The sequence below is a fragment of the Tetrao urogallus genome (genome assembly GCF_951394365.1).
Source record: "Tetrao urogallus genome assembly, chromosome: 13".
NCBI classification, from domain to species: domain Eukaryota; kingdom Metazoa; phylum Chordata; class Aves; order Galliformes; family Phasianidae; genus Tetrao; species Tetrao urogallus.
This window is the reverse complement of record NC_136826.1, coordinates 17,945,804-17,973,488: the sequence shown is the minus strand read 5'-3', so window position 1 is coordinate 17,973,488 and position 27,685 is coordinate 17,945,804. Positions and strand designations below refer to the sequence as shown.

The 27,685-nt window shown below is 59.3% G+C and overlaps 4 protein-coding genes across 4 annotated transcripts; 2 read left to right on the top strand and 2 right to left on the bottom strand.

The window, feature by feature from the left end:
• Positions 1–409: 409 nt before the first annotated feature.
• Positions 410–3,945, top strand: LOC306951373 (diacylglycerol O-acyltransferase 2-like; the record flags this gene model as incomplete). Its single annotated transcript, XM_079541860.1, has 8 exons — positions 410–449; positions 1,576–1,704; positions 1,768–1,875; positions 2,086–2,156; positions 2,371–2,575; positions 3,217–3,391; positions 3,477–3,679; positions 3,791–3,945. The coding sequence occupies 8 exons, from the start codon at positions 410–412 to the stop codon at positions 3,943–3,945; spliced, it is 1,086 nt and encodes a 361-aa protein (XP_079397986.1).
• Positions 3,946–5,209: 1,264 nt separating this feature from the next.
• Positions 5,210–6,332, bottom strand: P2RY4 (pyrimidinergic receptor P2Y4; the record flags this gene model as incomplete). The annotated part of the gene is given in 2 exon segments (XM_079542087.1): positions 5,210–5,240; positions 5,242–6,332. Coding segments are annotated over 2 exon segments (1,122 nt in total).
• Positions 6,333–10,638: 4,306 nt separating this feature from the next.
• Positions 10,639–18,451, bottom strand: LOC306951280 (phosphatidylinositol 3,4,5-trisphosphate 5-phosphatase 2-like; the record flags this gene model as incomplete). Its single annotated transcript, XM_079541751.1, has 26 exons — positions 10,639–10,854; positions 11,075–11,513; positions 11,591–11,663; positions 11,738–11,893; positions 11,961–12,048; positions 12,182–12,270; positions 12,359–12,475; positions 12,547–12,636; positions 12,719–12,800; positions 13,013–13,101; positions 13,389–13,488; positions 13,560–13,698; positions 13,824–13,920; positions 13,999–14,116; positions 14,189–14,381; positions 14,719–14,825; positions 15,090–15,196; positions 15,345–15,459; positions 15,548–15,652; positions 15,879–15,965; positions 16,181–16,268; positions 16,372–16,512; positions 16,740–16,884; positions 16,960–17,098; positions 17,493–17,556; positions 18,315–18,451. The coding sequence occupies 26 exons, from the start codon at positions 18,449–18,451 to the stop codon at positions 10,639–10,641; spliced, it is 3,321 nt and encodes a 1,106-aa protein (XP_079397877.1).
• Positions 18,452–22,369: 3,918 nt separating this feature from the next.
• Positions 22,370–27,463, top strand: ARR3 (arrestin 3; the record flags this gene model as incomplete). The annotated part of the gene is made up of 15 exons (XM_079541859.1): positions 22,370–22,386; positions 22,511–22,541; positions 22,855–22,915; positions 23,219–23,263; positions 23,494–23,693; positions 23,787–23,846; positions 24,024–24,091; positions 24,392–24,527; positions 24,647–24,731; positions 24,836–24,908; positions 25,382–25,519; positions 25,727–25,810; positions 26,103–26,126; positions 26,234–26,290; positions 27,364–27,463. The coding sequence occupies 15 exons, from the start codon at positions 22,370–22,372 to the stop codon at positions 27,461–27,463; spliced, it is 1,179 nt and encodes a 392-aa protein (XP_079397985.1).
• Between the last annotated feature and the right edge of the window lie 222 nt (positions 27,464–27,685).

The window sequence follows — 27,685 nt, the reverse complement described above, 5'->3', positions numbered from 1 at the left end:
GGATGCCAGGCACCACCCTGGCCATCCTCTTGGTTTGCTGAGGAGGGAACCACGTGGCTGTGGCCGACAACCAGCTCACCAAGCTGCATCCCACCCCACCGGGCATCAGGGTGACATTTTCAGGTGCCTCTTGCATCGCACCAGCAGGGCAGGACGGTGGGTTGTGAAACACCCACAGTGCCGTTCCTGGGGGGCAACGGCTGCTGGCGGTGACAAGGAGGAGTTGTCACTGTGTGACTGCTCCCAAGGAGCTCCAGCACCCACCCTGGCCCTGCTCCTCTCCACACGTCCCCCTCGCATCGGCCGGGGCGGTCACCGAGGCCGGCTGAGCGATCAATCGCCGCCCAGGATTTCCAAACCTGCCTTTTAACCCGCTGAGCCGGGCTCCAAAGCGGAGCTTCCTGCCACCATGAAAACAATCATTGCAGCCTGTTCCCAAAATCTGAGTGGTAAGGAATATCCAAATGTTTGAATGGTTCCTAACGCTCCGGCGCTGTATGGGCTCGGGCAATTAGCGTTTGCTGTCACTTATTGTCTGTTTGCTTTAAGACTGCTCAGGGGAAAGGGAGGTGTTGGGAACAATTTGGGGTTAGCGGCACCAGAGGAAAACATAAAGTTGCTCAACAGGAATGGGATTTCTTAAGTTAATGCTGACCAGGCGTTAGGAAACGCTCCTCCTGTGAGATGCTGCAAAGTGATGCCAGTTCTGCTCTCATCTCCGCGCTGCCCGGAGCTGTGGACGCTGAGCTCCTCAGGGGAGGCTCCCACCACGAATGGGGAGCGGTGTGGGCACAGCACCGGGCATCGCCCAGTGCTCCGCTGATGGTTTTCATTGTGCAGTCTGGAAACCAGCGGAGTGCTCGAGGGGCTGTAAAAAGAGCTAAAAAAAGCAACGTTGGGGTAGGCACAGATGGGCTGTGTGTCTTCGCTGGAAAAGTCAGCAGGCATTGGGAAAGCTGAGAGCCACGGGGCTGGAGGATTTCTGGGAATGTGGCATAGCAGGGGGGTGTTTGGAACGGGGACAGCGCTGAGAGGGAGAGGGGGCAGAATCCTTCTGCCAGGCTGGTTCCAGCACTCTGTTTTTCCCTATTGCTCCGTTCTTCCCAATTGCGCTGTTCCTGATTTGGATTGAGGTGGGAAGAGCTGAGCTCCCCCCGGGACTGCTGCTGGTCCTCGATGGGCACAGCTCTATCCCCTCTTCCCCTGCACATCTCTCTCACTGCAGGTTTCAAGTTGTTTTCACAGCCCTTCTGCATCTCAGACCTTTGGACGATGGCTCAGGCCCGTTTTGGGGGAGGAGGGGTGGGGCTACTTGTGGAGTTTGGATCCTGGCACTGTCTGGGGTGGTTAATGGTTCACCAGATCCAGCAGCGGGGAGCAGGGCCAGGCTGTCTCTTCAGGGACAAGGGGGGCATCCACCCCTACTGCTGTCCTTGGCACTGCCGGGAGGGCAGACATCAAGCATCCCCAGCCCATCCGCCCCACATCCCAGCACCAGCCAAACAGGGCCACTCCTAGCATGGCGGTGACTCTGTGGATGGGAACGCTGAGCCCACCGTGTCTGTGTCCCCACAGGCAGCCGTGCCAGCCTCCATGCTGCCCTGCGCACACTGCTGGCCGTGCCATGGCCCTCACAGAGGGATGTCCGTGCCTGGCTGCAGCTCCTCGCCGTGCTCCAGTGGGTGCTCAGCTTCCTGCTGCTGGGTGAGTGGGGCCATGGGGGCTGTAGGGCCGAGCGTGCGCTCACTCACCCACCCCATCCCACAGGCCCTGTCACCCTGGTGCTGCTCCTCTACCTGGTGTTCACCCGCTTCTGGCCCATCTCTGCTCTCTACCTGGCCTGGGTCATCTTTGACTGGGACACACCAGAGAAAGGTGGGATGGGATGGGATGGGATGGGATGGGATGGGATGGGATGGGATGGGATGGGATGGGATGGGGCACCCTATGGACACTCCATTTCTCTGGGTCTGCCCAAAGCAATGCCACATCTTCCTCCTTCTACCTACAAATGGCAGCAAGAGGGATACAGCCCTCTGTCTGCTGGGTTGGGCTCTCCTGACTCCGTTCCTGTCCCACTTGCAGGCGGCAGGAGGCTGCCATGCTTGAGGAGGTGGTCTGTGTGGAGGCATTTTCGGGATTATTTTCCTGTGAAGGTGAGGAGCGGGGTATGGTGTGGGGGTGATAACACAAACAGCTGTGGCACCATCCCAAAGGATCCGCCGTGCTCTCTAAGCAGTTCCCATGACTATGAAGCAGACGGGAGCAGTGCTGTTATTCCAGGTGTCCCCAAGTCCTTGCCTGCAGCACACAGTGCTACCACAGAGCCCTGTCAGTCCCCTCTGTGCCCACAGCCCTCTGTCCCTGCAGTTGGTGAAGACACACGACCTGTCCCCCGGCCACAACTACATCATTGGTTCCCACCCCCACGGCATCCTCTGCGTCGGCGCCTTCTGCAACTTCATCACCGGCTCCACCGGCTTCTCTGAGCTGTTCCCAGGCATCCGACCCTTCCTCACCACACTGGCTGGCAACTTCCGCCTGCCCCTCTTCAGGGAGTACCTCATGAGTGGGGGTGAGTGGTGTGGGGTCGGGGTGGAGGCCTGGTGCCTGCATCCCTGCTTCCAGCCATGACCTCTGGTCCCCAGCTGTGCGCAGTGGCTGCGCTCCCAAGGAGCGGGCAGGGCATGGGCTGAGACTACCTGCACCTGTGCACGCTTTGCCTGCAACCTTTGTGCACCTTGTTTGCATCCTGCACGTATCTTTTTTGCAGTGTTTACATCCTCTGACATCTTGGTTGCATTCTGATTGCACCTGCGTGCATCCTATGCTTACCTCCTCTTGCGTTGTTTGCACCATCTGCAAACCTCGCTCACATCCTGCTCGCATCCTGTGTGCTCCTGATCTGTGATGTCTGCACCTTATGCACACCCTGTGCACACCTGTGAGCACCTTGTTTGCATGCTCTGCACACCCTGCTTGCACCCGTGCCCAGATTTTTGCACTCTTTTGAACCCCTACACGTCTTGCTTGCACACGTGCACACCCTGCCTGCACCCCATGTGCACCTTTTTTGCACTATTTCACTCTGCGCTCTGTGCTCACATCCCACCTGCAGCCCTGCTGTCCCCATTCTGTCCCTTCCAGACACGATCCCTAGTGCGGTCCTGTGTGCAGTTTCCCCCCACCCTACAGACTGCATTTCTCCTGCCATAGGCCTGTGCCCAGTGACACGCCGTGCCATCGGCCACCTGCTCTCCAACAACGGCACCGGCAACGCCGTGGCCATCGTCATTGGAGGAGCAGCTGAGTCCCTCTCCTGCAGCCCCGGCGTCACCACGCTCATCCTCAAGAACCGTAAAGGCTTCGTCCGCATGGCCCTGCAGCACGGGTGAGTGTGGGAGCACTGGGAGGGCACCGGGTGAGAGGCACGGGGTCCCAGTACACCCCCTCAATACCACCGTGTGCCCCCGCAGCGCCTTCCTCGTGCCCTCCTTCTCCTTTGGAGAGAACGAGCTGTTCCGCCAGGTGGTGTTTGAGGAGGGCAGCTGGATGCGGGCCGTGCAGCAGCGCTTCCAGAAGATGATGGGTTTTGCTCCCTGCGTTTTCTATGGCCGTGGCCTCACCTCCGTGCGCTCGCGGGGCTTCCTGCCCTACGCCCGGCCCATCACCACCGTGGGTGAGCAGCTACAAGGGGAGGAGGAGGGTGTCTATTTGACGCCGGGAGGTGGAACTCAGTTCATGTCCCACCAAGCTCAATGCTGCCCTGTGATGGCTTCCCTTCCCGCAGTGGGGGAGCCGGTGACGGTGCCCAAGATCGAGGAGCCGAGCAGCGAGGTGGTGGATCTGTACCACGGCATGTACGTGCGCTCCCTGCTCAAGCTCTTCAATGACAACAAGACCAAGTACGGGCTGTCAGAAGGGGATGAGCTGCGCATCGTGTGAGTGCTGTGGGCATGGGGACGTGTGGCTGACGAGGCCCTGCCGCTCCCCCTCCTCCTCTTCCTCTCCTGGCACCCGAAGGCTGGTGGTGGAGGCCCCAGAGGTGCCGCCTCCAGGATTGCAGTGATGGGCACGGCCCCATACAGTCACCGTGAACAGAGGGAGGGCGTAGGGTGTCGTGAGGAAGAGGAGGGAGGTCGTAGATTTGCATCCCCAAGGCCGGGCAGGGGAGATGTTCCCCCCCTTGGAGCAAGGGGAGGGACACTCAGACACAGGAACCGGTGACAGTGGCCTCGACGTGGTTGTTGGGTGATATCTGTCATACAAATTTCCACCCCCTCACTTGTCCTGAGTGTGCTTTGGGGTGATCGATCGATCGGGGCACAGCATGGGGGTGGGTGGATGGGGTTTGGTGGCACTGCAAGTAATGGCGACACAGCGCCAGTGCTCTGGGATCTCCTTCCCCAGGCATGGGCTGGGTGTGCACTGAGGGGCAGGGACAGCCCCATGCAGGGGCTGACGCGAGATGCAGCTGATAAGCATCTCCAGGCTGCTTGTCTTTACGCAGATCCACAGTTAAACATAACTGGGTAAATATTTACAGAGGAAACACCCATAAAGGCAGATTCTCCTACAGGTCTTCACCACCCATCTCTTGTCATCCCGGTGCCACCCTCCCCATCCCATGGCCCCAAGCTTGCCCCAGATTATGTCGTAGTATGAAGGGGCTTCGCTACTGTACCCTCACCACGAATATGTCCTCCTTCTTCCTCCTGATACAGGGAGGACCAGTTTGGCATGTGGAAAAGGGAAAAGTGCTTTATTGGGGTCCATTAGCAGCACAGCCCTTCACCGCCTCCCCCAAGATGCTTTGGGGGACATCTCTGAAATGTGGCTCCATGCCCATCCCCCAAGTGTCCCCACCCTGAGGACAGTGCAGGGCATTGCATCAGCAGGAGACTGAGCCCTCAGTGCTGGCGGCACTGGACTGAGTGACAAAGTCTCAGTAGAGACCCTGGCCAGGACCACGACCATTCCTGCTGTCCCCACGTATCACCACCTGACACAGAGCTGCTCCTCCTCTGTCCCTAATGTCAGTCCGTTCACTGTGCTCTATGGTCAAGCACTCTGTGCATGCCTGGGGAGGGACAAATGTTTTCTTAGTGACCTGGGATGCACCCCATGGCCACCCTCCCTCAGACCCATGGTCAGTGCTTCAGACAGGTTTGTGGGACCAGGGCTTCCGTGCTGTGTCTCACTTCACTTCTCATTGCCCACCTCTGCTCCACGCTGTCCCTCCCTCGACTGTCACTGTTGCAGCAACTGCCAACCACACTGCTGTCCACGGAGGGGGACACGAAGGCCAGCAGGGAAGTGGGCACAGGCTGGGGCCGCTGGGCTGCCCCCCGGCGCAGCCGTCCCCGGTACTTGTCCCCAGCCATGAAGTACAGAATGGGGTCCAGGCAGCTGTTGATGCTGGCCAGGGGTCGCGTGATCTTGTAGGTGAAGTTGATGATGTTGAGGGTCTGGCAGTCAGCTTGGAAGTAGCGAGAGGTGTAGTAGAGGGTCCGGGTGATGTGGAAGGGCACGAAGCAAATGGCGAAGACGGTGAGCACGATGATGATCATCTTGATGGAGCGCTTCTTGTAGGAGGGCATGCGGGGGCTGGGGCTGGGGAAGCTGCGCTTGCAGAGCCTCTTGGCCATCAGGCAGTAGCACACAACAATCACCAGGAAGGGAATACCGAAGAGGAGGGCCATGACGGAGGAGCTGTAGTGCACGTAATTGTCGAACTCCTCGGGTTTGGTGGTGTCATGGCAAAGGGTGGTGTTGTCCTTGGAGCTGGTGGTGACGAAGATGAGGTTGGGGATGAGGCAGATGGTGACAACCAGCCAGACACCCACGCAGATGAGCCGCGCGTGTTTGGTCTTCACCCACTTGAGGGAGCGGATGGGGTGGCAGATGCCCAAGTAGCGGTGGACGCTGATGCACGTCAGGAAGAGGATGCTGCTGTAGAGGTTGGCGTAGAAGAGGAAGCGCACGATCTTGCAGAGCACCGTCCCGAAGGGCCAGTTGTTGCGGTCAGCGTAATAGTAGACCAGGGTTGGGAGGGAGAAGACATAGAGTGTGTCAGAGATAGCCAGGTTGAACATGTAAGTGGTGGTGGCATTCCAAGGCCTCATCCTGGAGACAAAAATCCACACGGCCCAAGAATTGAGGGGCAGACCCACCACGAAGACGATGCCGTAGGAGATGGGCAGCAGGATGAACTTGAACTCCTCGTTGAAGACGCACTCTGCCTCCGCAGCAGCGGTTCTATTCCCTTCCAGCCAGGGGGTCGGCGTCGGCGTCCACGGGGCAAGTGAGAACATCCTCACCGGAGCGTCCATGTTCTCCCAGCCAGAGCTGCGGGAGCAGTTAATAAAAACACATTAGCTGTTGATCCCGACCATTGTCAGGCACAAAGCGGGGCAGGCGGCCAAAGATGCCAGATTTTCCCCCCCTCCAGGAGCTCCGGCCACTTTGATGCTTCTCTGTTTTTTCTCAGCTCTTGGGTTTGGGCTTGACACGTCCTCCCCTCCGGAGCCCTGCCAGTGACACCCGCGGATCGTAGCTCGGAGCAGCGCGCCGTGACACCGCGTGGAGCCGGGCAGGGTGCCCAAGGCCAGCCAGCAGACCCGCGGCGCAGCAAACAATGAAACCTTGATCAGCAACAGCAGCTCCTGCACGGTGCCAGCGCAGCCTCTTGGAAGCCGGCTCAGCCTAATTGGCACCGCCGTGACAATGCCGCCAGTCCCAGAGGGGTCCTCCCCAGAAGAAAGGCGGGAGGAGAAGAAAGGATTGTCTGGAGGGGTACGATGGCCCTGAGAAATCCTCGGGGGGCTGTTAGGGGAGCCTTTGGGAGGGCATTCCTGGGAGAGAGGGGCCTCCAGCTGCCGGCTCTCCTCCCCAGGAGAGCAATGAGTTCAGCTGCACAGAGAGGAGCTGCTCCCGTGCCAAACCCCAGCCCGACACAGCGCGAGTTCGAAGCCATCGGGACATTTCCCCCTTTGCACATTGTTCGGATCAAAGGCCGGGATTCTCATCGTCCCAGCAAATTGGTCTCCGGGGGTGAAAAGCGAGGGCAAGCTGTAAAACGGTTGCACTCGCCTTTGGAGATGTCTAAAGTTCAGCACCCGCTGCTGCAGCAGACACGGGGCAGCTGCCCTGGGCAGGGGTTGGCTGCGCTAAAAGCCTCCCCTGTGCTAAAAGTCAGCGCGGGCTGCTGGTGGTGGGAAGGGCTCACAGAAGGCAGTGCTGATCTACAGGTGGGCACCGGGATGGAGCAGAGCTCGGCTCAGGGAGTGAAGCAGGATGCTGGTTCGGGAGGGGTGAGAAGAAAGCGGTGCCACCCCATGCTCCTGTCCCCCCATCCCCTTTACCGCTTTCCTTCGCAGTGAGCACAGCTGGCAGGGCTCTCCCCAGGGCACATCCGTGGCTCCGTTAAGCCATCGTCCCGCAGAGGCACCCCACTGTTTGCAGAGATGATCATAAAGTAACGAATGGCACCAGGACCAGGCACCAGCTCCGCTCACAGCCCAGCAATTTGTTTGAGTTCTGGGCTGAGCTCAGCTTTGGGCCCAAACCCAGCACCCCTTCCTGCTGTGAACGGCTTAATGACCGGATGAGTTCAGAGAGCAAGAGGCAGGCCCTGATCAAACATTAACAGCGGGACCTCGCTCTGCTCTCCTTGTAGGGACTGGGAATACCAAGGGGGGCAGCAGGAACAGGGGGTCCGTTCTCCTCTCCCACCCTCTGAGGATGGCAGAGCAGCACAGCACAAAGCCCTGTAAGAGCGGCGGTGCTTCAGGTTGCGGCCACCGCTGCCAATCTCTGCGAAGCTGCCGACAAACGAGGATGATCTGAATAATCCAATTAAAAAAAAAAAAAGACATCTGATGTAAGAAACGCACAAAGAAAATGCGGTGCCGGATGGCTCAGGGCAGAGGGCAGGTGATAAAACAGGTGAAACCTGAGGCCGGCTGCAAGCGGCAGCATGATTTGGCTGCTCCTGAGCAAGCTGCCTTCAGGAAAACCACTGACAAACCGAAATGCAAAAGAAGATGACATCCGACAATCTTGATCTCAGTACTCGGGGTTTCCTACTTCCTCATCTTACTCACGATCAAAGGCAGTGGTTTAAAGGGCTCTGATTTACGCCCATCCACCCCGAGGACACGTCACTGCTGTTTGTGTTCCTCGAGCATGGCCCCAGTGAGGCTCTTGCAGCCACTGCTTTCTCTGTGCACTTTTCTGGATGGACCACCTGCAGCGGTGAGGCTCTGAGCCCAGCTGGGAGCTGGCAGGGGATGACGCAGGGCCAGGGAAGTGATGCTCAGTTCTGCCCTGCCCCTTTTGTGGATGCACAGGGCTGTGGTGTGGGGACTAGTATTTCCCCTTGCTGTGAGTGCAGCTGGTGGCACACAGGGATGATGGCCAGAGAGAATAGGGGGCTGGGGACAACCTCAGGGCACGAATCTGGACCATGTGCAGCCCTTTGAAGATGGGGCACGGAACAGACTGCAGAGGGGAACTTGGCTGGGTGAGCCAAAGGGGCTCGGGGAAAACACAGGGCTTTTCTTCTCTCTTAAACCCTTGGAAATTGCAAAACAAGGGGAAATTGTGCAAAACATCCTGCAGAAGACCCTTGTCCCTAATCGCCACGTGGTGAGCCCAGTCAAAGCCCTGGCACCAGGGGAGCGTGACCTGATTTCTCTGAGCTCCCTTTTGCTTGCCCGAGCTCCGTCCTTCCTGGGGCTGGCAGTGGTGCTGGGGCTGTGCAGTACCCCACTGCAGCCTGCCCAGGTGCCCCCAGGTGTCAGCAGGATGGAGGTGACAGCCTTTTCGTCCTCAAGTGTTCTGTTCAGCCCTTCCACCGCGCCAGTTTGCAGCACCGAGCGGAGCTGCAGCAGCCACAGGGCCAGCCTTGTCTTCAAAGGAGATGGCATTTGGGGGCTGCAAAGGAAGATGAAGGAGGGGAGGTGGCTGCCCCGTGACATACAAAGGTTTTTGGTGGTAGAGGTTCGCAGTGGTGTGATTGGAAGGAGAGATTTAGGGATGGACTGACCCCACCCTCCCCCCATCCCAATCCTACACCCCCTGGATGTCACTGCCAATCTTCTCAGGGCCAAAGCTGCATCTCCAGAACCCCCAAGCCTGGCTAGGTTTGTACGGTCATCACATCACAGTGGGACCATCCCAGCTGCTGCCCTCCCCAAGACCCCCACCTCACCTCCGCTCCAGGGATGGGGTGACTCTCATCTGCAGGGCTCCCCCAGGGAACACCCGTCCCCCATAGGGCCCACGGCCATGCCGCCGTGCCCGGCCGGCCCGCGTCGTGCCTGCTCGTGCTCTTCCACGCTGGGAGCAAAGTGCCTGTGAGAGGCAGGGCTGGAGGTGGGCGGAGGCGGGGGCAGGAACCCGCTGCTCGCTGTGCGCCGTGCCGGCGTCCCTGCCTGCCCCGCGGGCCGCTGCGGGGCTCAGCGCTGCTGCGCTGCCGTCCTGCCCTGCCCTGCGCCCGTGGGACTGGATGCAGCCCCCGAGATGCGAGATGTGAGATGTGTCTGTTTCCCTCTCGGTTACTGGGGACCTCAGCCCCACGGCTGCGGTCTGCCACTCACGGGCACCGCGTCCCATTTGTCCGTGGGCGCCATATGCTCTCACCCACGGGATCGCGGCGCTTTGCAGATGGGAACCGGCCGCGATCCCGTGGGTGAGAGCATTCTTCTCCCTTGGGGACCAAGCGCCCTCAACCCTGGGGACTCCGGCCTTTCTCCTTCGGGGGCAGGATGGCACCGCAGCCCTGCGAGGCTCTCCTGGGGAGAAAGGCGGCCACTGCCACCTTGAGGCCGGCCCGGGCATCGTGTCCCCAAAGCGGGCAGCAGCAGCAGCAGCCTGCGGTTCGGCAGCACGCAGATGCGTGCCGGGGCTCCCCGTGGCTTGGCAGAGCAGACGTCTGTCCTCAATGTGTGTACGTGCACACTTCAGCGTCCTCCAAACCCTGAGACTTTATTCTGGGTGATAACAGCGCAGTGCACCCCAAAGGACGCAACCTCAGGAGCAGCTGCTGCAGAGCTCCTTGGGGAACTGCCCTGCCAAGGTGTGCAGGGCCTCAAGGACCAAAAGTCCAGCGGTCCCTTTGTCCTGAGGGGCCTCAGTGTATCCTGTGCCCCCTCCTGCTGGTAGGGATCAGCAAGGTCTTTGCATTGCTTTGGGGAGGGCCATGGAGACACACAGTGACACCCCGAGAGCATCCATCTGACGTCCATAGGAACTTCATGAGACTTCCCAGCAGAGGCACAGCAGTCACTCACTCCACATCAGGGTGCTGGCCACGGTCAGGTGAGATGCCAACTGAGTCGGCAAGGGAACAACTATGGGACATCTCCAGTCTCACATGCGCAGGTTTAGGTGTTGGGTTTGGGGTGGGCTCAATGCTGCTGGCTCCCTAAGGGGCTCCCATGCACTTTTACATGGTGCAGGGACATGTGCAAGGCTGAGCAACCCAGCTCCCAGCACGTCTTGCTCAGTGCCATCCCTGCACATACAGCAAAAGACCCTTTTGCCAATAAGTGGGGACCCCCTGGGTGTCCATGAAGATCTGGGGACACACAGTGGGTCTGTCTCCCCAGCCTCCTGTACCCTGCATGGAGGGGTTCACCTCTCATCTTCCCCCAGGCGCAGGGCTCTACTGGGGACCCTGGGGACAGCAGTGCTGCCCTGCTCCATGCCTGCTGCTGCCAGCTCCAGGGCTGGGGGGTACCTGAAGACTTCAGTGCCGTCCCAGCCATGTGCACACAGCCCCTCCTCACGCTGCTGCACTCCAACGTGGCCTGGTCCAGCACCAGCGCTGCAGGACCTGTCACAGCACCACTGGGGAAAGAAAAACAAGGGAAGGCTTCAGCCCCGTGACAGCAGAAATGCCCACCTTTGTGTCCCCACCCTGCATGAACCGTGCACCCCAGCACCGCCACCCTTCAGCCATCCACACCCCATTGGTGTCTCTACAAAGGGACACCTTTGTAGGTGCTTCTGGGGGTGGCCCTGCTTCTGGGGGTGGCCCCTTAGCCAAAAGCACATCCCACGGTTGTACCTCTCTGTGGTGGCCATGCTGGTAAGCGCTCACTCCATGCCCCGGCACCCGCCGGCAGCGTGGTGGGGGTGGCTGAGGGGCACTGTGGCTCTGGTGCAGCAGCATTTGGTGGCCATGCCCTTCACCACTGGGGAGCATGCGGTCCAGCTGGCTCAGGTCGGTGGCCATGTGCAGCACTGTCAGAGAGCAGTCGCCACCCTCCGGCACATCCCTCACCAGGACGGCCGATTTGGGGCGCTTCTGCCTGCCCACACCAGGAGGGCTCAGCAGGGACCTGCAGGGTGAGGGCAAAGGGGTCCATGCCTGGGGGGGACCCCGCACGGGGCTGTCCTCCTGTGTGTCAGCACCCAAAGCCCACGTGGCAGGCAGTCCCTCAAAGATGAAGTAGGCCGGGTTGGTGTAGCTGCTGGTCACCTCTGGGAGGCTGCGGGGACGGCTCCTGCAGGGCACAGCATCACCAGGCTCAGCGTCACCTGGGGATGGGGCACGAGGATGGACCCCAGCCTGAGGGGGTACCTGAGGAGCGGCTTGGGGCACAGTGGGGAGTCCTCTGCTGGAGCATCCTCCTCCTCCTCAAAGCTGATCCACTCTGCAGAGCACAGAAGTGTCACTTCTCCCCACTTGGGCACACGGCAGCAGTGGGGTGGCACGGTGGCACCTTACCGTAGAGCCTCTCGCGGGTGCTGCGCCTGTCCTTGGGGACGCGGACCTTCATCCGGCCCCGCATGGAGCCCGTCTCCTCGCCGTGGTGGAAGAGGAAGGTCTCAAACTGCTGGGCCATGCTGCCGATCATGGATCGCATCGCGATGCAGCACTCGCCTGCACACGAAGCACGGTGAGCCCCACACCCAGCAGCACCCTGCCCGCGTCCCCATCCCGTGCGCACCGTACGACTCGCAGCTCTCCACGCCCTTGATGCTGAGGAGCAGGTGCTGGTCACCCAGGTACTCCACGTCGGGCAGGATGGGGGTCAGCTGCACGAAGTGAGAGGGGCAGGGCGGTAAGGAGCGCCTCTGTCCTCGGGGGCTGATCACACCACGCAGGGGGGGAGGGACGGGAACGAGGAGGCGGGAGGATGCTGAGCCCTCCCCGCTGTGCTGTGCGTACCACGGGCAGCTGCTTTGCTGACCAGCACATCCTCAGGAAGCCGGGGACGTCGCAGTTCTGCGAGGTGTTCTCCCCACTGCGCTGTGCCTCTGCCAGGGGAGAGCCATGGGGACAGCTCCAGCCCCACACCAGGCACCGAGCCCCCCTGCTCAGCACTGCAGCCGCAGGGCACCTCACCCTCCAGGCAGTAGGAGTGGAACTCGATGTAGCACTTGCTGCGGCTGGCAGTTTTGACGATCACCTCGATGCTGTCCCACTCGATGCAGGCCAGGGGCTCGGGGCCAGTGCCAGGAGCTGCAGGACATGGGGGTTCTCAATGGGGGCCGAATCCCAGTGGGGGTCAGACCCCGTCCCCTTGTCCTTACCCTTCTTAGGTACAAACTGCGACGTCACACCCACCTCAAAGGTGGCAAAGACGGGCGAGTGGTCACTGGTGACGATGTCATCAGTGCAGCCTGGCATGGGGAGAGGCAGCTGATGGGCTGCCAGAGCCGTGAGACTGCACGGGGCTCAGCCCCATCCTCAGGTGCCACTCACCATAGGAGCTGCAGACCAGGTGGGTCTCTGGGAGAGACTTCCAGAGGATGCGGTCACACCACGAGGGGACATTGATCCTCATCTAGGAAGGAGAAAAGCGACCGCTATAGGTGTCCTCTTAGGGTCAGGATGTTTTCTCCTAGCCTGCTTCTTCCTCGCCACCAAGAAAATGTATAGAGTGGCCCTAAACCTTCACCTCCCCCCAGGGGAAGGCTGAGCACCTTGTCTAGCACCATCTGTCCCACTGTCCCCATCCCCTATCTGTGTCCACATCCCGGTGATGTAGGAACTCACCCCTGTGGTCTTGAACTTCTGCCACATGTAGTTGTCCCGGGAGCCCCGCTCATACCGGTAGGTGGGTGGGAAGGAGATGTCACCCTCTCCTGGGAACCGAGACACACAGATGACATGAAGCCAGCATCTCCAACTGTCCCCAGAGGTGCAAACTGCTCCAATGGGGTCAGGTCCTGAGTTTCCCCCTGCCCACATGCTTCCAGCTGTGGGGACACTGCCCAGGAGGGGCTCGTGATGCGCATGACTTTCCCCAGGTTTTTGGCAGCTCGCACAGAGCCGTGCAGGGACACAGTGCTGGAGGTGGCACTGGCAGAGAGCTGGAAGTCCCTGGCTTCCACTGGGAAGGCAGCAAGCAGCCCAGCAGCCCCACACTCACGGAACTGCAGGAACACCTTGTTCTTCTCCCGCTCCATGTTGAGTTGGTCCATGGCTAGGAGGATGCCAAACTCCTTCTTAGTGACATGGGTCAGGACGTCCTGAGCAAGCACAGGAGGAGCAGTGAGCACTGGCGCTGACACCCTGAGCCCAGCTCCCCACAGATGCACACCTGCACATCCATATCCAGGCGGTAGTTGAGGTCCCCAAACCAGAAGAGGTGGGTGAAGCGCAGCGTGAGGTCGAAGGCGCTGAGCCGTTTGTCGCCCAGTGCCAGCGAGCGCAGGATGTCACTGTAGTTCTGGTTCCGCCTGTGCCGTGCGGAGGGGATGGCAGCCACGTGTCAACCACTGCAGGGTATCGTGGGGCCACCCCTTGCCCCTGAGGCAGGAGGGGGATGGGGTAACCCCACACCAGCCCACGGTGTCCCCATCACCTGTGGGTCTTCTCGCTGCCCGAGGCCAAATGGCAGTTGACAAAACCGAAGGAAGTCCCGTTGAAAAGAAAGGAGACACCCACAGCCCCCTTGTTCCCTGTGGGGACACCGAGCTCAGGGGCGTGGAGGTGCCCTGGGGCAGCCCCCCAGCTCAGTATCCCCATCTCTTCCTTACCCAGAGTGTTGGCAATCCCTGTTTTGACGCTGGAGGTGTGGACGTGGCTGATGCGCCGCTCGTGCTCTGGCTTCACCAGCACCACCATCTTGATGCTCCAGAGGCACTGCAGGGCCACCTGCGGGACGGGGCAGTCAGCCCACCTCCCACATGGCAGGAAGGCAAAGCATCCCCAGAAGTTGGTCATTACCACTCGGTAGTCGATGGCCATCAGCGTCTTCAGGGACGCGCGCAGGAACTCGACCCACTCGCGGTCACCCAGGGAGTTCTCCTGTGTGCCGATGACGTAGATGTCGTGTGGGATGCAGGCAGTGGTCTCGTCCTGTGTGTGTCCCAGGCCCCTCGAGGTCAGCCAGGAGGCCAGGGAGCGGGGCGGTGGTGTGCTGCCTGGGGATGGGGACAGCAAGTGACTGCCTCGCACCCTCCTCCACCCCAGTACCTGCTGGGGATGGGAAGCATCACACCAGCACCGTGGTCCACCCATGCCCATCTCAGACCTGCAAAGCCCTCCAGGTACTCATGTTTCCAACAGCAATGGGGCAAGCAAACTCCAAACCACGAATGGCCATGATGGGGACTTCTACAGCCTCTCCCTCCCACTGAGGACCAGCTCACACCTCGCCTGTCCTAAGGCAGCTCCCCGCAGACCCTTCTGAACCGTCCCAGGTTTGCAGTGGGCTGTGAAGATCCCCCAGGATGACACGACCTCATGGAGGTCACTTACCCATGTTCCACGTCCCGACATAAACCGAGATGAGGTCAGGTTCATCCAGGTTGGAGTGTTGGATCTTCATCAGCTGCAGCAGCTGGCAGAAGGCTTCTCGCTTCTGGGAGCAACGCAGGGGGCTCAGGGCATACAGGGCTCAGGGGCTGGACCCAGGTATAGGATTGCACAGAAGCCTCAAAAGCAGACAGGATCAGGGGGATAAGAGCACCCAGGTGCCAGAGCTGACAGAGGGCTGGCCTTGACCTCAAGAGCACCTATTCCCTGCACGGCTAAATAATGGCTCTGTGCTCCCAAAACAGCCTCTCTGAGGAGGTTGGGGGAGAGAGGCTGGGGGACATCACCCCACAAAGCCACCTTTGCTCACCTTTGCACTGGGAAAGATGAAGTCCTTGCTCAGGCTCCTCTGCAGGTCACGATTGTACACCAGCCTCACCTTGCCCTGCACGCTCTGGTACTTGATTAGCTGCAGGACTGAATGTGGGGCATGAGGGGTACAGGGGGACATCCTGTGTGACAGCACATGGCATGGGACAGAGCTCGGTGTGCGGCCCATGCCATGGAGTCAGGCCCAGCCCAGCAAATGCCTCATGCAGAGAACTGGGGGGCAGCATCCACTTACTTTTGTCCTGCGGGATGACCTCCTCTGGGGACCCACTGCCCCTCTTGGTGATGCTCACTGTGCCCTCCTCCACATCCACGGTCAGGGCTGCGCGCTGCGACTTGCCCACCTTCACCTGCAGCATGGATGGGGGGGGTTCCTGGGTCAGCCCCCACCCATGGGTGACAAAGACGCCAGGGCCACATTGCGTCCCCTATCCTCACCTCGAAGCACTGCGTGGCCATGGGCTTGGTGTCTGGAGGCAGGGCTGCAGGGCTGGGCAGTGCCAGGTTGTGACGTGACACCGTGTCCTGCAGTGACACGAGGACCTGCCAGCAGGAGGAGTGAGAGATGGGGACATGGTGGTGACAGCCTGGGGGTGGCTGAGGTACCCAGATTGGAGAGATGCTGTCACTGGGAGTATGGGGTAAGGGGCCCTACGCATGGGGAAAGGCCAGGGGTGCGTGGCTGTGCAGCTGAGCAGCAATGTGCTGGAGGGATTAATTAGCTGACCAGTTGGCCAAGCACAGCAAGGAGCTGGCAGCATGTGGGCACCTTCTTCTCCAGTGATGAGAGCAGGTGGTTGACAGCTGAGATCTTGCTGAGGAGCAGCTCCAGGTCAGGATTGCTGGCCGGGAAGCCCTGGAGAAGAGGACTGGTGCTGGTGTTGTGTTCAGGTGTGCCCAAGGCTGGCAGGGACCTGCTGCCCCCTCCTGCACTGGGAGCACATAACTCCTTGTCCCCAGTGGGGACCTCATCCCCTCCTTTGTGCTCAGAGAGCACCACAAGGCGTGCAGCACCCTCAGACACCAAAACCACCCATAGCCCCTGGAGTGGGATGAGCCTGCAGGGCTCACCTGCTCTCTGGCCAGACTGCGTGGGGACACAGGAGGCTCGAACACTCTGGCCAGAGTCTCCAGCCCCGCCAGTGTGAAGTCAATCTCACTGCAGAGAGACAGAGGAGCATGAGAGCTGGAGATGCACAGGGACAGGGACAAGCAGGCGGTCCCTCAGCCCTGCCCTCCTCCTGCCATCCTGTGCCACTCACCTGTGCAGCCCCCGGCAGGCGGTGACGAGAGCAGCACTGAGATGGCGCAGATGCGGGTGCCCACTGTGCAGTGCAGCCAGGTCCAGTGGTAGGTGCTGTGTCAGGTAGTCAGCCATGAAGCCCATGAAGTCACTGGATGGGCTGTAAGGGGGGGCAGTGGCTGGGAACGGAGGTACCCAGGCTCAGAGAGGTGCCAGCCTCAGCTCGGGATTTGCAAACCACAGGGGAAGGCATCTTGTGCCCTGCTCCAGCTCCAGCATGAGCAGGGCTGGATGTGGGCAGCCACCCTTAAGAGCATCCTCTTGGTCTTGCATTTTTGGGATGTGCCACTCCCATCCTGCTATGCTGTGCCCACCCCGGTGCATTACCTGCTGTGGATCTGCTCCTGAAGCCTCAGCTGCAGCTGCTGTGAGATGTGGGGACGGGTGGGGGGAGCACCAGGCCCTGTGCTCTCTGCATTAACCCTGGTGGGCACCATGCTGCCAACATGGCCACCTCTTCCATCTTCTCCATCTGCAGGCACAGATCCCAGCTCAGTGCCATCACCTCTCTGCCTGCAGCCCCAACCCTTTGCCCCCATGCCCTCACCAGAGTCCTCATCAGCTGCTTCCCGGAGCTGGTGCACAGGGTAGAGCAGCGGTGTCACCAACCCATTGTTGGGCTGCTGGTAGGCGCTGATCAGCTCAGGGAGGCTGCGGAAGTACTTGGCCTGGATACCCTGTATGGTCTGGGGGGGGCAGAGGGGACGGTGGCCACCATGTACCCCATCCACAAGCCAGGTGCCTCCAGCCAGGTTCATTGTGGGCAATGGGGGATGCGCTGCACGCTCTCACAGCAGGGATAGCGGCAGACAGGAGACAGCATTTTCACAAAGCCTCCCCCAGGAGCAGCAGCAGTGGGCGGCCATGGGGCTGCCCAAATGGCATCGCTCCCAGGCTGCTGCGCTGCAGAAAGGGTCGGTGCAGAGCTCGCACATCCTGTGCTGTTGCATTTATGCAAAAAGCAAACCGCACCGCTCACCACGTGCGGGAAGCTGCAGACTGCACCTCGCCACGTGCTGTGCAGAAGTTGGAGGTGGGGGTGAATGCCCCCCTTCTCTGTGCACTGCTTCCTGCACTCACCTGGACGGAGAGCAGCCCCTCATCGTTGGGCAGGATGCGGTAGGTGTGGACGTGCCGCTGGAACCTACAGGAGAGCAGAGCATCTGCACCCTGTGCACTTTGCAGGTAGAGGAACTGAGCTCCTGCTTCAGGTAATGAAGCTGTCACCTTGTGCCTGCTCCATAGCCCATGCTCCCCAGCACCATGTGTTTGCCATTAGGACCATGCACCTGGCCAGGAAAGCCATAGGGAACTGGGGGGCATCCTTCTAAACCCTCAGAAGCACTGTCCATGCACCTCCAACACATCTGTGCAGTATGTCCCTCAGTTGTAGCGGAGGTCCACCTCAGCCCAAGCCTGTGCCTCCAGCAGCAGCAGTGATTTAGGTGCTGGGGCTGCTCAAACTGGCAGCTGAGAAGTTAATAGCAGGCACTGTGGTCCGGATGCTGGCGCGCCAGAGGCTGGACGCAGAGGGGATGTTTGTATTCACACAGAGTGAGCTGTGCTGGTCGCTTCCTCCACCCCACGCAGGGGCCAGGCAAGCACTCAGATGCACCTGAATGTGAGCAGCCCCACAGGGCACAGCATGCTGGCCCATGGATGTGGGGTGGGAGCTTTGCAGGGCCCCCCACCTCACACTGAGCTGGGCATCACCCAAAAAGCCCCATCACTGATTGCCGAGCAAAGCAGAAGTGGTGGCTGCACCCTGCACACATCCTTTTTGCTGTCGAATGATTTGCAACCCCAGCCCTGCCTTGCTGTCGCTCCGCTCCATCCCCCCCACCCTGCTGCAAGGACTGGGGACAAGAAAGAAGCCAAGTGCAGAAACAAGGCAGAACTCACAGGAGGCACAGGGCGTACGCCCCTGCGATGGACTCACTGTCCCGCACCAGGAAGCTGCCATCCCGCCCAGCCTTGGCCAGCAGCTCCTCGGCCACCACCCTGCTGATGTCCCGGTGGTACCAGCTTGCTGCTGCCATCCTCGTGGGTGGCACAATGTCAGCTGCACTGCGTTGTGTCCCCCACCCAACATGGACTGATTGCCGTGGAAGGGGAAGGTGGGGGCCCGGAGGCTGTGGGTCCCGATGGGCGATGTGCAGCTCCTGCTCACAGGGTGCCTCGCATTGATCCCCCCAGCTGGGCGGTGCAGCAGGAGTGGGTCTGGGGGAGCTGTGGGGTGAAGCTGGGGGTCCGGGTGCTCCTCATCATGGGTGGCTGCAGCCTGCAGAGTGAAGGGGAGCACAGAGGGGCAGATCAGGGACCCGCGGCAGCATCACCCCACCAGCGTCCTGCCCTGCTGCACCACGAGCATGAAGCCACACGGACATCCCGGCAGCACGTGGGATCCCGTATGTCACCAGAAATACTCACCCTCTCTCGCAGACATGGCACTGCACACCCTGTGCCCCCACTGTCCGTCCCCTGCAGCCAAGCCCACTTCTCACAGCCCCGCTCTGCACTGCTGCGCCTGCCCACACTCTTCCTCCTTAACGCTCTGCTCGCTCCACATCTGGGACAGCCTCCTCGCTCCTCCTCCCACTCCAGCCCTGCTGGCAAGAGGAAGCCGGCAGCCATGCAGGGCCCTGAGCGCAATGGGGGCTGCCCAAGCACCACCACCCTGCTGCCATGCAATCCCAGACCCCACCCCACAGTTGTACCCAGAGGAGGGGATGGAGGGCTGCACGGCATCACTGTGCTGTGCCGGGGCTGGCAGTGATGGGGATGCCTGCACATGGGGCTGCCTGCACACAGTGTGGGGCTGAGCTCCAGCCATGCAGAGATGGTGATGCTGTGGGCATTGGGTGGGTGAGAAAAGTAGGTACCCAGTGCTGCATTCACTCATCCTGTTCAGGGGTGCCCTGGCTTCAGGAAGAGGGGAAGCAATGGGCTCAGGGAGGGCGTGGGGACCATCACACTGAGGTTTTGCTCCTCGTGGCATGCAGTAAGCAGACCCCACGTGCCAAGAGCTGCGCGGGGCAGCTGCCAACAAGGCTGCGTTAGGGTGATTAGCACCACGGCACTGTTAATTACAGACAAGCTGCAGCCACCATCTGCTGCAGGAGAGATGGGATGGGGGCTTCACCACCCACGCCAGCCTGGTTCCTCCCTGCTCTTCGCACGATTTTCTCTGGGCAGTTTACAAGACCAGCACGTGGGCACCCCCTGCAGCAAGCAGCAGCAGGCACAAGGACATCCCCACCACCCTCTGCACAAACCTCTCCAAGGCATCCCCTGAGCTCCTGGCACCGAGGAGGAACCTGGTCACCTCAAGGGGCCACCACCTGTTTTGGGGATATCAGCTACGGGCTGGTGGCATTCCCATCCCTCAGCTGTCCCAAGCACAGCAGCTGCATGGCATGGGGCAGTGACTGGGGACTCCACCACCTGGAGACCCCCTCCCACCAGTGCTGCTTTCAGCTGTTACTTAACCATTCCTGTGGCTGCGGGTCCGGCGGCAGGCAGGATTAGTGCTGACCACAGCACCTAATCCAGCTCAGGGCAGGAAGGCACGACGCTGCCAGGGGCTTTGGGAAATCATTGCTGTCTGTCTGCCAGCCTGCCCTGCAGCAGTGCGTGCGTGAGTGGAGCAGCACGCAGTGTGGGGAGCTGCAGGTAAGGCCTCGTGCCATTCATCAAACAGAAGAAGGGCATCGCCCAGCAATCCAAACACGGGGCTGCGGACCCCGGTGTCCCATTGCCTGTGCTGCAGCCACACCGACGCGTGCAGGCACCCAGGTAAGGCTGCACCCAGACCTCCACCACTGGGAAGATCACAGTTCACGTGGCCTCTGCCCTTGGCAGAAATAGTGCCTGCTAATCTGCAGCGTAAGCAGCTCTGTGTGTGCAATTAAAGAGATCACAAGTCCTGGACCCGGTCAGCACGTGCTGGCAGCTGCAGCCCCGCACTGCTGTGTGCTCAGTGGGGTGGTTGTGGGGTGGTCCATCCCCACCTCCTGCGTGTGTCCCCCCACACTACAGGACGGCAGTCCCCAACATGGACCCACTTGGTACTTCCCCAGTTTTCTTATTTGCAGCTGTGCACCCTGAATTAACAACACGTTAATTGGGTAAAGTGAGGCCAGCCTGCAGCGTTATGAAATGACCACAGGACGGAGCCTGGTGAGGGAGCAGCCCTCGTGGGTGCGTTCACACCATCATCTCGTGAACCACTGTTCCTGGGCCTTCTCTCTTTGGTTCCTATTCTCCCACCACCATGTGTCTGTGTGCTGAGGGCAGGACCAGGTGGCAGGGATGCACCCACCGCTCACTGCCCAGGGATTGATTCTGGGTCCTGAGGGGCTCAAGGTCCTTCCCAAGTTGTCCCATACCCACAGCAGGATTTAGGAGGTGCCTGGCCCCATCATGGCAGCCCCACAGAGTGCACGAGGGAGGAATCCAACCGGGAAGCCCCTTCCTTCCCTTCTGCTGATCCCATCCACCACCATGTGAGGACCTGCACCCTGCCTGCACCCTGCCTGCCAGGCGCTTCCACCCCAATTATCATCACTTCACTCCTAAGCTTTACCAATCTCCATAATCTGCTTTCCCAGGGCTCCAGCCACCACCCCATTTATAGCCCACTCTTACTCACAAAGCATCTCCCTGGTTAAGAAACTAATAGGATTGCAGCCCCAAAATACCTCTCCCATAGTGCACACATGGCACACCCCCGGCCAAAGCCTGGTGGGCGAGATTCGGGGTGGGAGCAGGTGGCTATAAGAGGCCACAGAGCTGGGAGCAGCCGTGGTGAGCAGGTGGCAGCAGGACAAGCAGGAGAGGGAAGAAGAGAACGTGCATCCAACCCCAGGTGAGCACTGCTGTGCTGAACGGGCAGGGATGTCAATGGCAGAGTGGTGGCTGGAAGGAGGGCAGCCTGCAGCTGGGTGGGTTTCAGTATGGGTGTAGGCATCCTTAGTGCAGGAGGACTTGGCCAAGCCAGGAATCCCAGTGCCCATTCTTGGAGCTCTGGCACACAAAGGAAGGCTTCAGCTCTTCTCTCCTTTCTGTCCTTTCATCCTCCCTTTCCCCATCACGCAAATCGTGCTCCCTCAGCACCTCAACCTGCTGCTCCCAAGGAATCCTGTGGATTAGGATGTCCGAGACCCACAGCCCACCTGAGGCCATTCCAGAGCCCGTGCTTGGAACTGACGCTCTGTTTTTCCATGGGGAAGAACATCATCATCTTCCCTCCACTCCCTCTCTATCGCCTTTTCCCTTCTCTCCACCATCACTGGTTACATAAAGGGGTGATTCTGCCCACGCGCTCCTGGGGCTTAAAATCTTGCCTGGCCTTAAGCCCAGCTAATGTCAGAGCTGCCTAAGTTTAAGAAGCAGAGCTCATCCCTCCTGATCTCCCCACAAATCAGCCAACAATCAGCGAGACATTTGCCGTTTAATTCTGGACGCTGATGTTGATCAAGCAAAAAGCAGCAGCCCCCGAGGGGAGCTCAGTCCTGTCCCACTGCTGGCCCTGAGGCTGTTGGTGAGTGTGGGATGGGGCTCTGAATGGCACTGGGCTCCCCTGCCCATGGTTTTCCTCACTGTCTTGTGAGTGAGCACGGTGAGTATGTTCCTCCTTGCAGGTGATGGCAGCAAATTCCCAGCAGCTGCAGTCTCCAGCAGCTCCATCACTGGGGTGAACCCCCAACCCCATAAGGTCCTGAGGGAGCAAGGCAGCTCTGGATGCAAATAGAGCATCTGAGCCCTGCTAAGCCCCCAGCCGTGCTGCTCACAGTGCCAACCCCCAGGAGGGCCATTGCTAAGGGTTCTGCAGAGCATTGGCACACGAACCATTGAGTCCCCATTGCTGGTGATGGCCAATGGGGCTCCTGTTCCCATCTCCAGCATTTCCCCCATCTCTCCCTGCAGGTTCCTGGCTGTGTGGCACCTGACTTACAATGGCAGAAGGATCAAAGTAAGCCCGAATCCCAAGGCTGGGACATATCTGCCTGCCTGGGCACAGCTCCTGAGGATGCTCCTCTAGGGGGAGAGAGCAGCGCTGCCCCCAGCCTCACCACTGTTCTGTGCTTTTCCTGCAGGGTATTCAAGAAGACCAGTCCCAATGGGAAGGTGAGTCCATCAGGCACATGTGGGTCTGTCCCCAGTGCACATGAGCTGGTGGTGCCCAATGGTGAGGCTGCAGGGGCCTCAGTGTGGGGGACAGGGGACGCAGCCCAGGTTGCCATTCCCTTTGCAACCTCCTGATTCCCCTATGCCTGCTATGGTGCCATCACTGGGGTCACTTTTCAAACAAGTGTTTTAAAAAACACATGCAATTCCTGCGATGCAATGCCTGCTCCTTCACACCAAACACCTGCAGCATCACAAAGCTCAGCACCCACTGACCTGATGTGTTGTTTCCGTTTGCCATGGGCTCCTCCAGCTGTCCATCTACCTGGGGAAAAGGGACTTTGTGGACCACGTGGAGTCGGTGGACGCTGTGGGTGAGTGTGGTTCCCGGGGTGCAGTTGGCAGTGAGTGGCCTCGAACATTGCTCTGTGTGGAGGGAGGAGTGAGGGCAACTCCAGAGGAGCAAACACCTCATTTTCCTACAAATATCTTTAAAGCAGTACTTACAAAGCAAAATTCCTTTGCAAGTAAGCCCTGGGGGTGGAGATGCTGAAGGAAGGGTCACCATCCCCATGCAGGCAGCTCTCCTGGCCTCCTCCTAGCTGAGCATCTCACAAGGACCTTCCCTCTCTCCAGCACACCCAGTTTCACCACCTCTTCTCTCCCGTTATTTGCAGATGGCGTCTGCCTCATCGACCCGGAGTACCTAAAGGACAGAAAAGGTATTAAGGCACAAAAACCCATGTTACGCAGGGCAGGGACACAACCCCTGTAGGTAGCCATGCCTTGAAGAGACCTGATGAATCTCATTAACTTTATGTTTGGCGCCTGAGATCTGCTTTCAATGTCAATAAGCTACAAACACACCTTGTCTTTCTTTCCTCCTTTCCCAATCCTTCCCCTGCGCCTTTCCCTCCTCGCTCCCTTCCATTCTCACCCACGCTGGCCCCAGTCTATGTGACGCTCACGTGCGCCTTTCGCTACGGCCGAGACGACCTGGATGTCATTGGACTGACCTTCAGGAAGGACCTCTACGTCCTGACCACGCAGATCTTCCCACCGGTGCCTGAGCAGGTGCCCAAAACCCTCACCTCTCTGCAGGAGAAGCTGCTGAAGAAGCTTGGTGAGAACGCCTACCCCTTCACCTTTGAGGTAAGGGTTGCTTGGTGCTTCCCAACCACGCATCTCAATGGGGATCATCCTTGGGCACGCTCTCTGTCTGCGCTCTGTCTCTGTTCTGCCCAGATTGCCACCAACTTGCCCTGCTCGGTCACCCTCCAGCCGGGACCGGATGACGTGGGAAAGGTCAGATGCTGTCCCAGCCTGTCCCCAGGTTGTTTCTCTCTCATGGGGAAGAGGTTGGAAGGGATGGACAGCTGGAAGCAGGGCTGGGATCCGCAGGGATGTGGTGGGGGAAGGAGGGGAACAAATCTGAACCTCATGCAGCTCAGAGCCTCTTTGTAACCCAACGTGTCCTCCCAGGCCTGCGGCGTGGACTTCGAGGTCAAAGGGTTTTGTGCTGAAAACCTGGAGGAGAAGATTCACAAGCGGTATGTATTCCCCTCAAATAGAGGGGAACCCTCATCCATTTCCACTGCCCTGAAACTGAACAACTGAGCCATTTGGGGGTGATCACCTCTGGAGCTGAGACAAGGCTGCAATGCCTGCTCGTGTCATGCTTGGGTTGGGGACTTTGCCTAAAGGAAGGGTGACGGTCCCTATGCCTGTGTCCACCCCATCCTCAGAGCAGCCTGTAGACTGCACTGTTTGAATGGAGGAATTGAGGTGCCCCCATAGACAAGCTATGCGTGCCTAGGGAGGCCAGGGGGTGACAGCTTCTCGCCCTGCAGGAACTCAGTGCGCCTCGTCATCCGCAAGATCCAGTTTGCACCTATGAAGACAGGCCCAGGGCCCAAGTCAGAGACCACCCGGCAGTTCATGATGTCTGACAAGCCCCTGCACCTCGAGGCCACCCTGGAAAAGGAGGTCAGTGGGGGGCTGTTCCCAGCTCCTGCTACCATGTGTGTTCCCAGGGATGGGGACCGGGACTTCTTCAGCCCCGACCTCATTTGCTGGCCACGTAATTGAGCTTTTTCTGACTGCAGATCTACTACCATGGAGAACCCATCAATGTGACTGTCAATATCAACAACACTACCAACAAGATCGTGAAAAAAATTAAGATTGCAGGTGAGAGGAGTTGTCCCAGAACCCCCGTGTTGGGTTGGAGAGGGGGAATGTGGGCCTGGGTCTCTGCCACCATGCCAACGCTGCTCCCTCCTGTGTGCCTCCAGTTGATCAGATCACAGATGTGGTTCTCTATTCACTGGACAAATATTCAAAGACTGTGTGCATGGAGGAGATCAAGTGAGTAAAAAGGAGCTGGCAAACAGAGCTGGGGAGAGGAGGGAGGGGGAGAAAGAGAAGCTGGTGGCAATGATGGTTTTACACTGAGCAAGAACAAGGTTAGAAGTGCAGATGTGAGGAAGTGGAGGAGAGGGAAGGCTGCAGACACTGAGAGTCCAGCTTGAGCCTGGGGACGTCCCTGGGGAAAGGTGCACAGCTGCCCCCAGGCTGCTTCCTCTCCCCGTTTTGCATCTTGAGCCCAGCTGCAGTCAGACGAGGTCTCTGTGCTCCTGAAAAAGAGGAGTGACAGAGCAAAGATGGGAAGGCAGAAAAAAAGAAGTGGTTGTGGGAAGGAACAAAAGGAGGAAATGAGCCCAGGCAGCTGCAAGGGAGGGGAGGATGGGGCAGGAAGGATGTCACACTGGCACGATGCTGAGCACCGATCAGGGGGTGCTGGGTGCTGGCTCTGAGCTCTCCTCTCCCAACCCTTCTAGTGAGAATGTGGCAGCCAACTCCACCTTCTCCAAAACGTACTCTGTCACCCCCACGCTCTCAACCAACCGGGAGAAGCGAGGCCTGGCTCTTGATGGCAAGCTCAAGCACGAGGACACCAACCTGGCCTCCACCACCATGTAAGAGCCTCTGCATCAGAGCAAATCTCAGCTCAGGCACCTCAAGTGGCCTCCAGAAGCTGTGGCCTCAGCCACTGATCACCCTTCCCTTCTCTCTGTCCACCACGTTGCTTTGCAGTACAATCTAGTGCACCCCACATCAGTACAATTGCTCTGGGGGTCATGAGGTTGGCTGCATGTCACAGCTCTGCTCTGCCTCTCTCCTAGCCTGAGACCCGGCATGGACAAGGAGGTGCTGGGGATCTTGGTGTCCTATAAAGTGAAGGTCAACCTGGTGGTGTCCCGAGGAGGGTGAGCTCTGTGGGCATGGTGGCAAGGACACCTCTTGGGTCGTGCATTGGGGTCTTGTACAACTGGGCTGGTGACAAGGGGATGGATGCAATGAGAAGGAGCTCATGCTGTGGGTTCCTTTCTCCCTGCCCATTTCCAAGGACTGTGGAGGCTGCTGAGGTCCACATCATCCTCTCTGTCTCCACCACTACTGCCCTTCACTTATTATAAAGCATTTTATTTCAAAGCTAAAAAACCAACACCCTTCTCTTCTTCCTTTGCTGCTTTCTTTCCTTTATCTCCATGGCCAAAGCATCCTGGGGGATCTCACATCCAGGTAAGGAGGGAGCTGCCCACAGCGCTCAGTGCCAGCACAGTGCAGAGCCGGGGCCAGCATCGTGCAGCACTGGGTGGGTTCACTGAAGGAAGTGCTTCTGCTTCCAGTGATGTCGGTGTTGAGCTGCCCGTCATCCTGATGCACCCGAAGCCTGCGGACGGTGAGTAGCACCTGACATGCTGCCGAAACACCAGGGAAGAAAATGTAGTTCCTGTTCAAGGGGGAACTGATAGGACTGATGGCTCTGGAAAGTCCCAACGGCTGGTTGAAGTGCCCCAGAAAATGAGGCACATGTGACTCATCAGCCACGTGCTGCTCAGGACCAGACAGCGTGCTGGAGGAGCAGCTCTGCTCCCTGCTGCCACCCACACATGGCAGGCTGTCCAGAAGAGCACCTGAGCATTGAGATGCCTGTTGAATGTCATTTCTTTATTAACTATAAACATCTCTATTTCAATCCTTGCCTTCCCACGCTGTGCTTACAAATGGACTACACAGATAAACCAAGGTAAGTTTACTTACACCTCAGACTGCATTTCCTCCAACATGCAAATTGCGTAAACCCATCACAGATATTCCATTTCGGGTGATGGAGGTGCTCTTAAATTAGAACATCCATGCCAGCAAGCCTTGTGCACGTGTCACAGCAGGCAGCACGGCATCCCCTACAATGGCACACACAATAGGATGTAGGCCTACTCATGGCAGCCAGTGCTACCAGCCGGCCCCACAGCTCTCACAGCTCCCAGACCCTGCTTCTGTGTCTGGTTCGTGCCCCAGTGCAGGGTGTTACATGGGGGTGTGGAGCCTGGAAACTCAGTCTGCAGCACTGCCTCAGCTCAGCAAGGACACAGAGGCTTACAGAGAAGAAAAGCTGTTGGTTTGCCCCCACCATCACAGCCCATAGATTTCCCCAGGTCGTTTCATATTCACACACTCCTGGAATTGTTTTTGCTGACTCTTCATTTCCATCTTTTCCTTTTGTGGCTCTCCCTTGCTGTCATCGGCTTGCCTTTTGCAAGGAGGTAACGAATCCCTTTGTCACCACTGTAGCTCCCTTCCCCTCCTTTTTCCCCTTGACACTGTAAAACACTGCCTTGAATTAAACCCCCCAAAGTTGCTGGCCCTCCCCCGGCTCCCCAGCTCCAGTTTGGGCTGCACGCCCGCAGGGTGTCTGCAGGGGGAGCCGGATTTGGGGTGGGGTTCAATCGTTCCAACCTCACCGCGCTCCTTGCAGCGAGGAGGACATCGTCATCGAGGAGTTCGCTCGCCAGAAGCTCAAGGGAGAAAAAGACGATGAAGACGAGAAGGAGGAAGGCGAGAAGGAGGAGAGCTGAGCTGTCTGCAGACGGAGGCACGGGGGGCCGTACCCCCACAGCACCCCGCAGCCCTGCCCGCCCTCAGCACCACGTGCCCCGTAGCTGCCCCGCTCTGCCCCGCTCTGCCCCCTAGCTGCCCCGGCGCTGCTATCGGGCTGTCCCACCGCCCACACTTGAGCGCGGAGCTCCGGCGCTCGCACGGCCCAGCAGCGGCCCCGGGCGCCGTGTCGTCCGTCACCG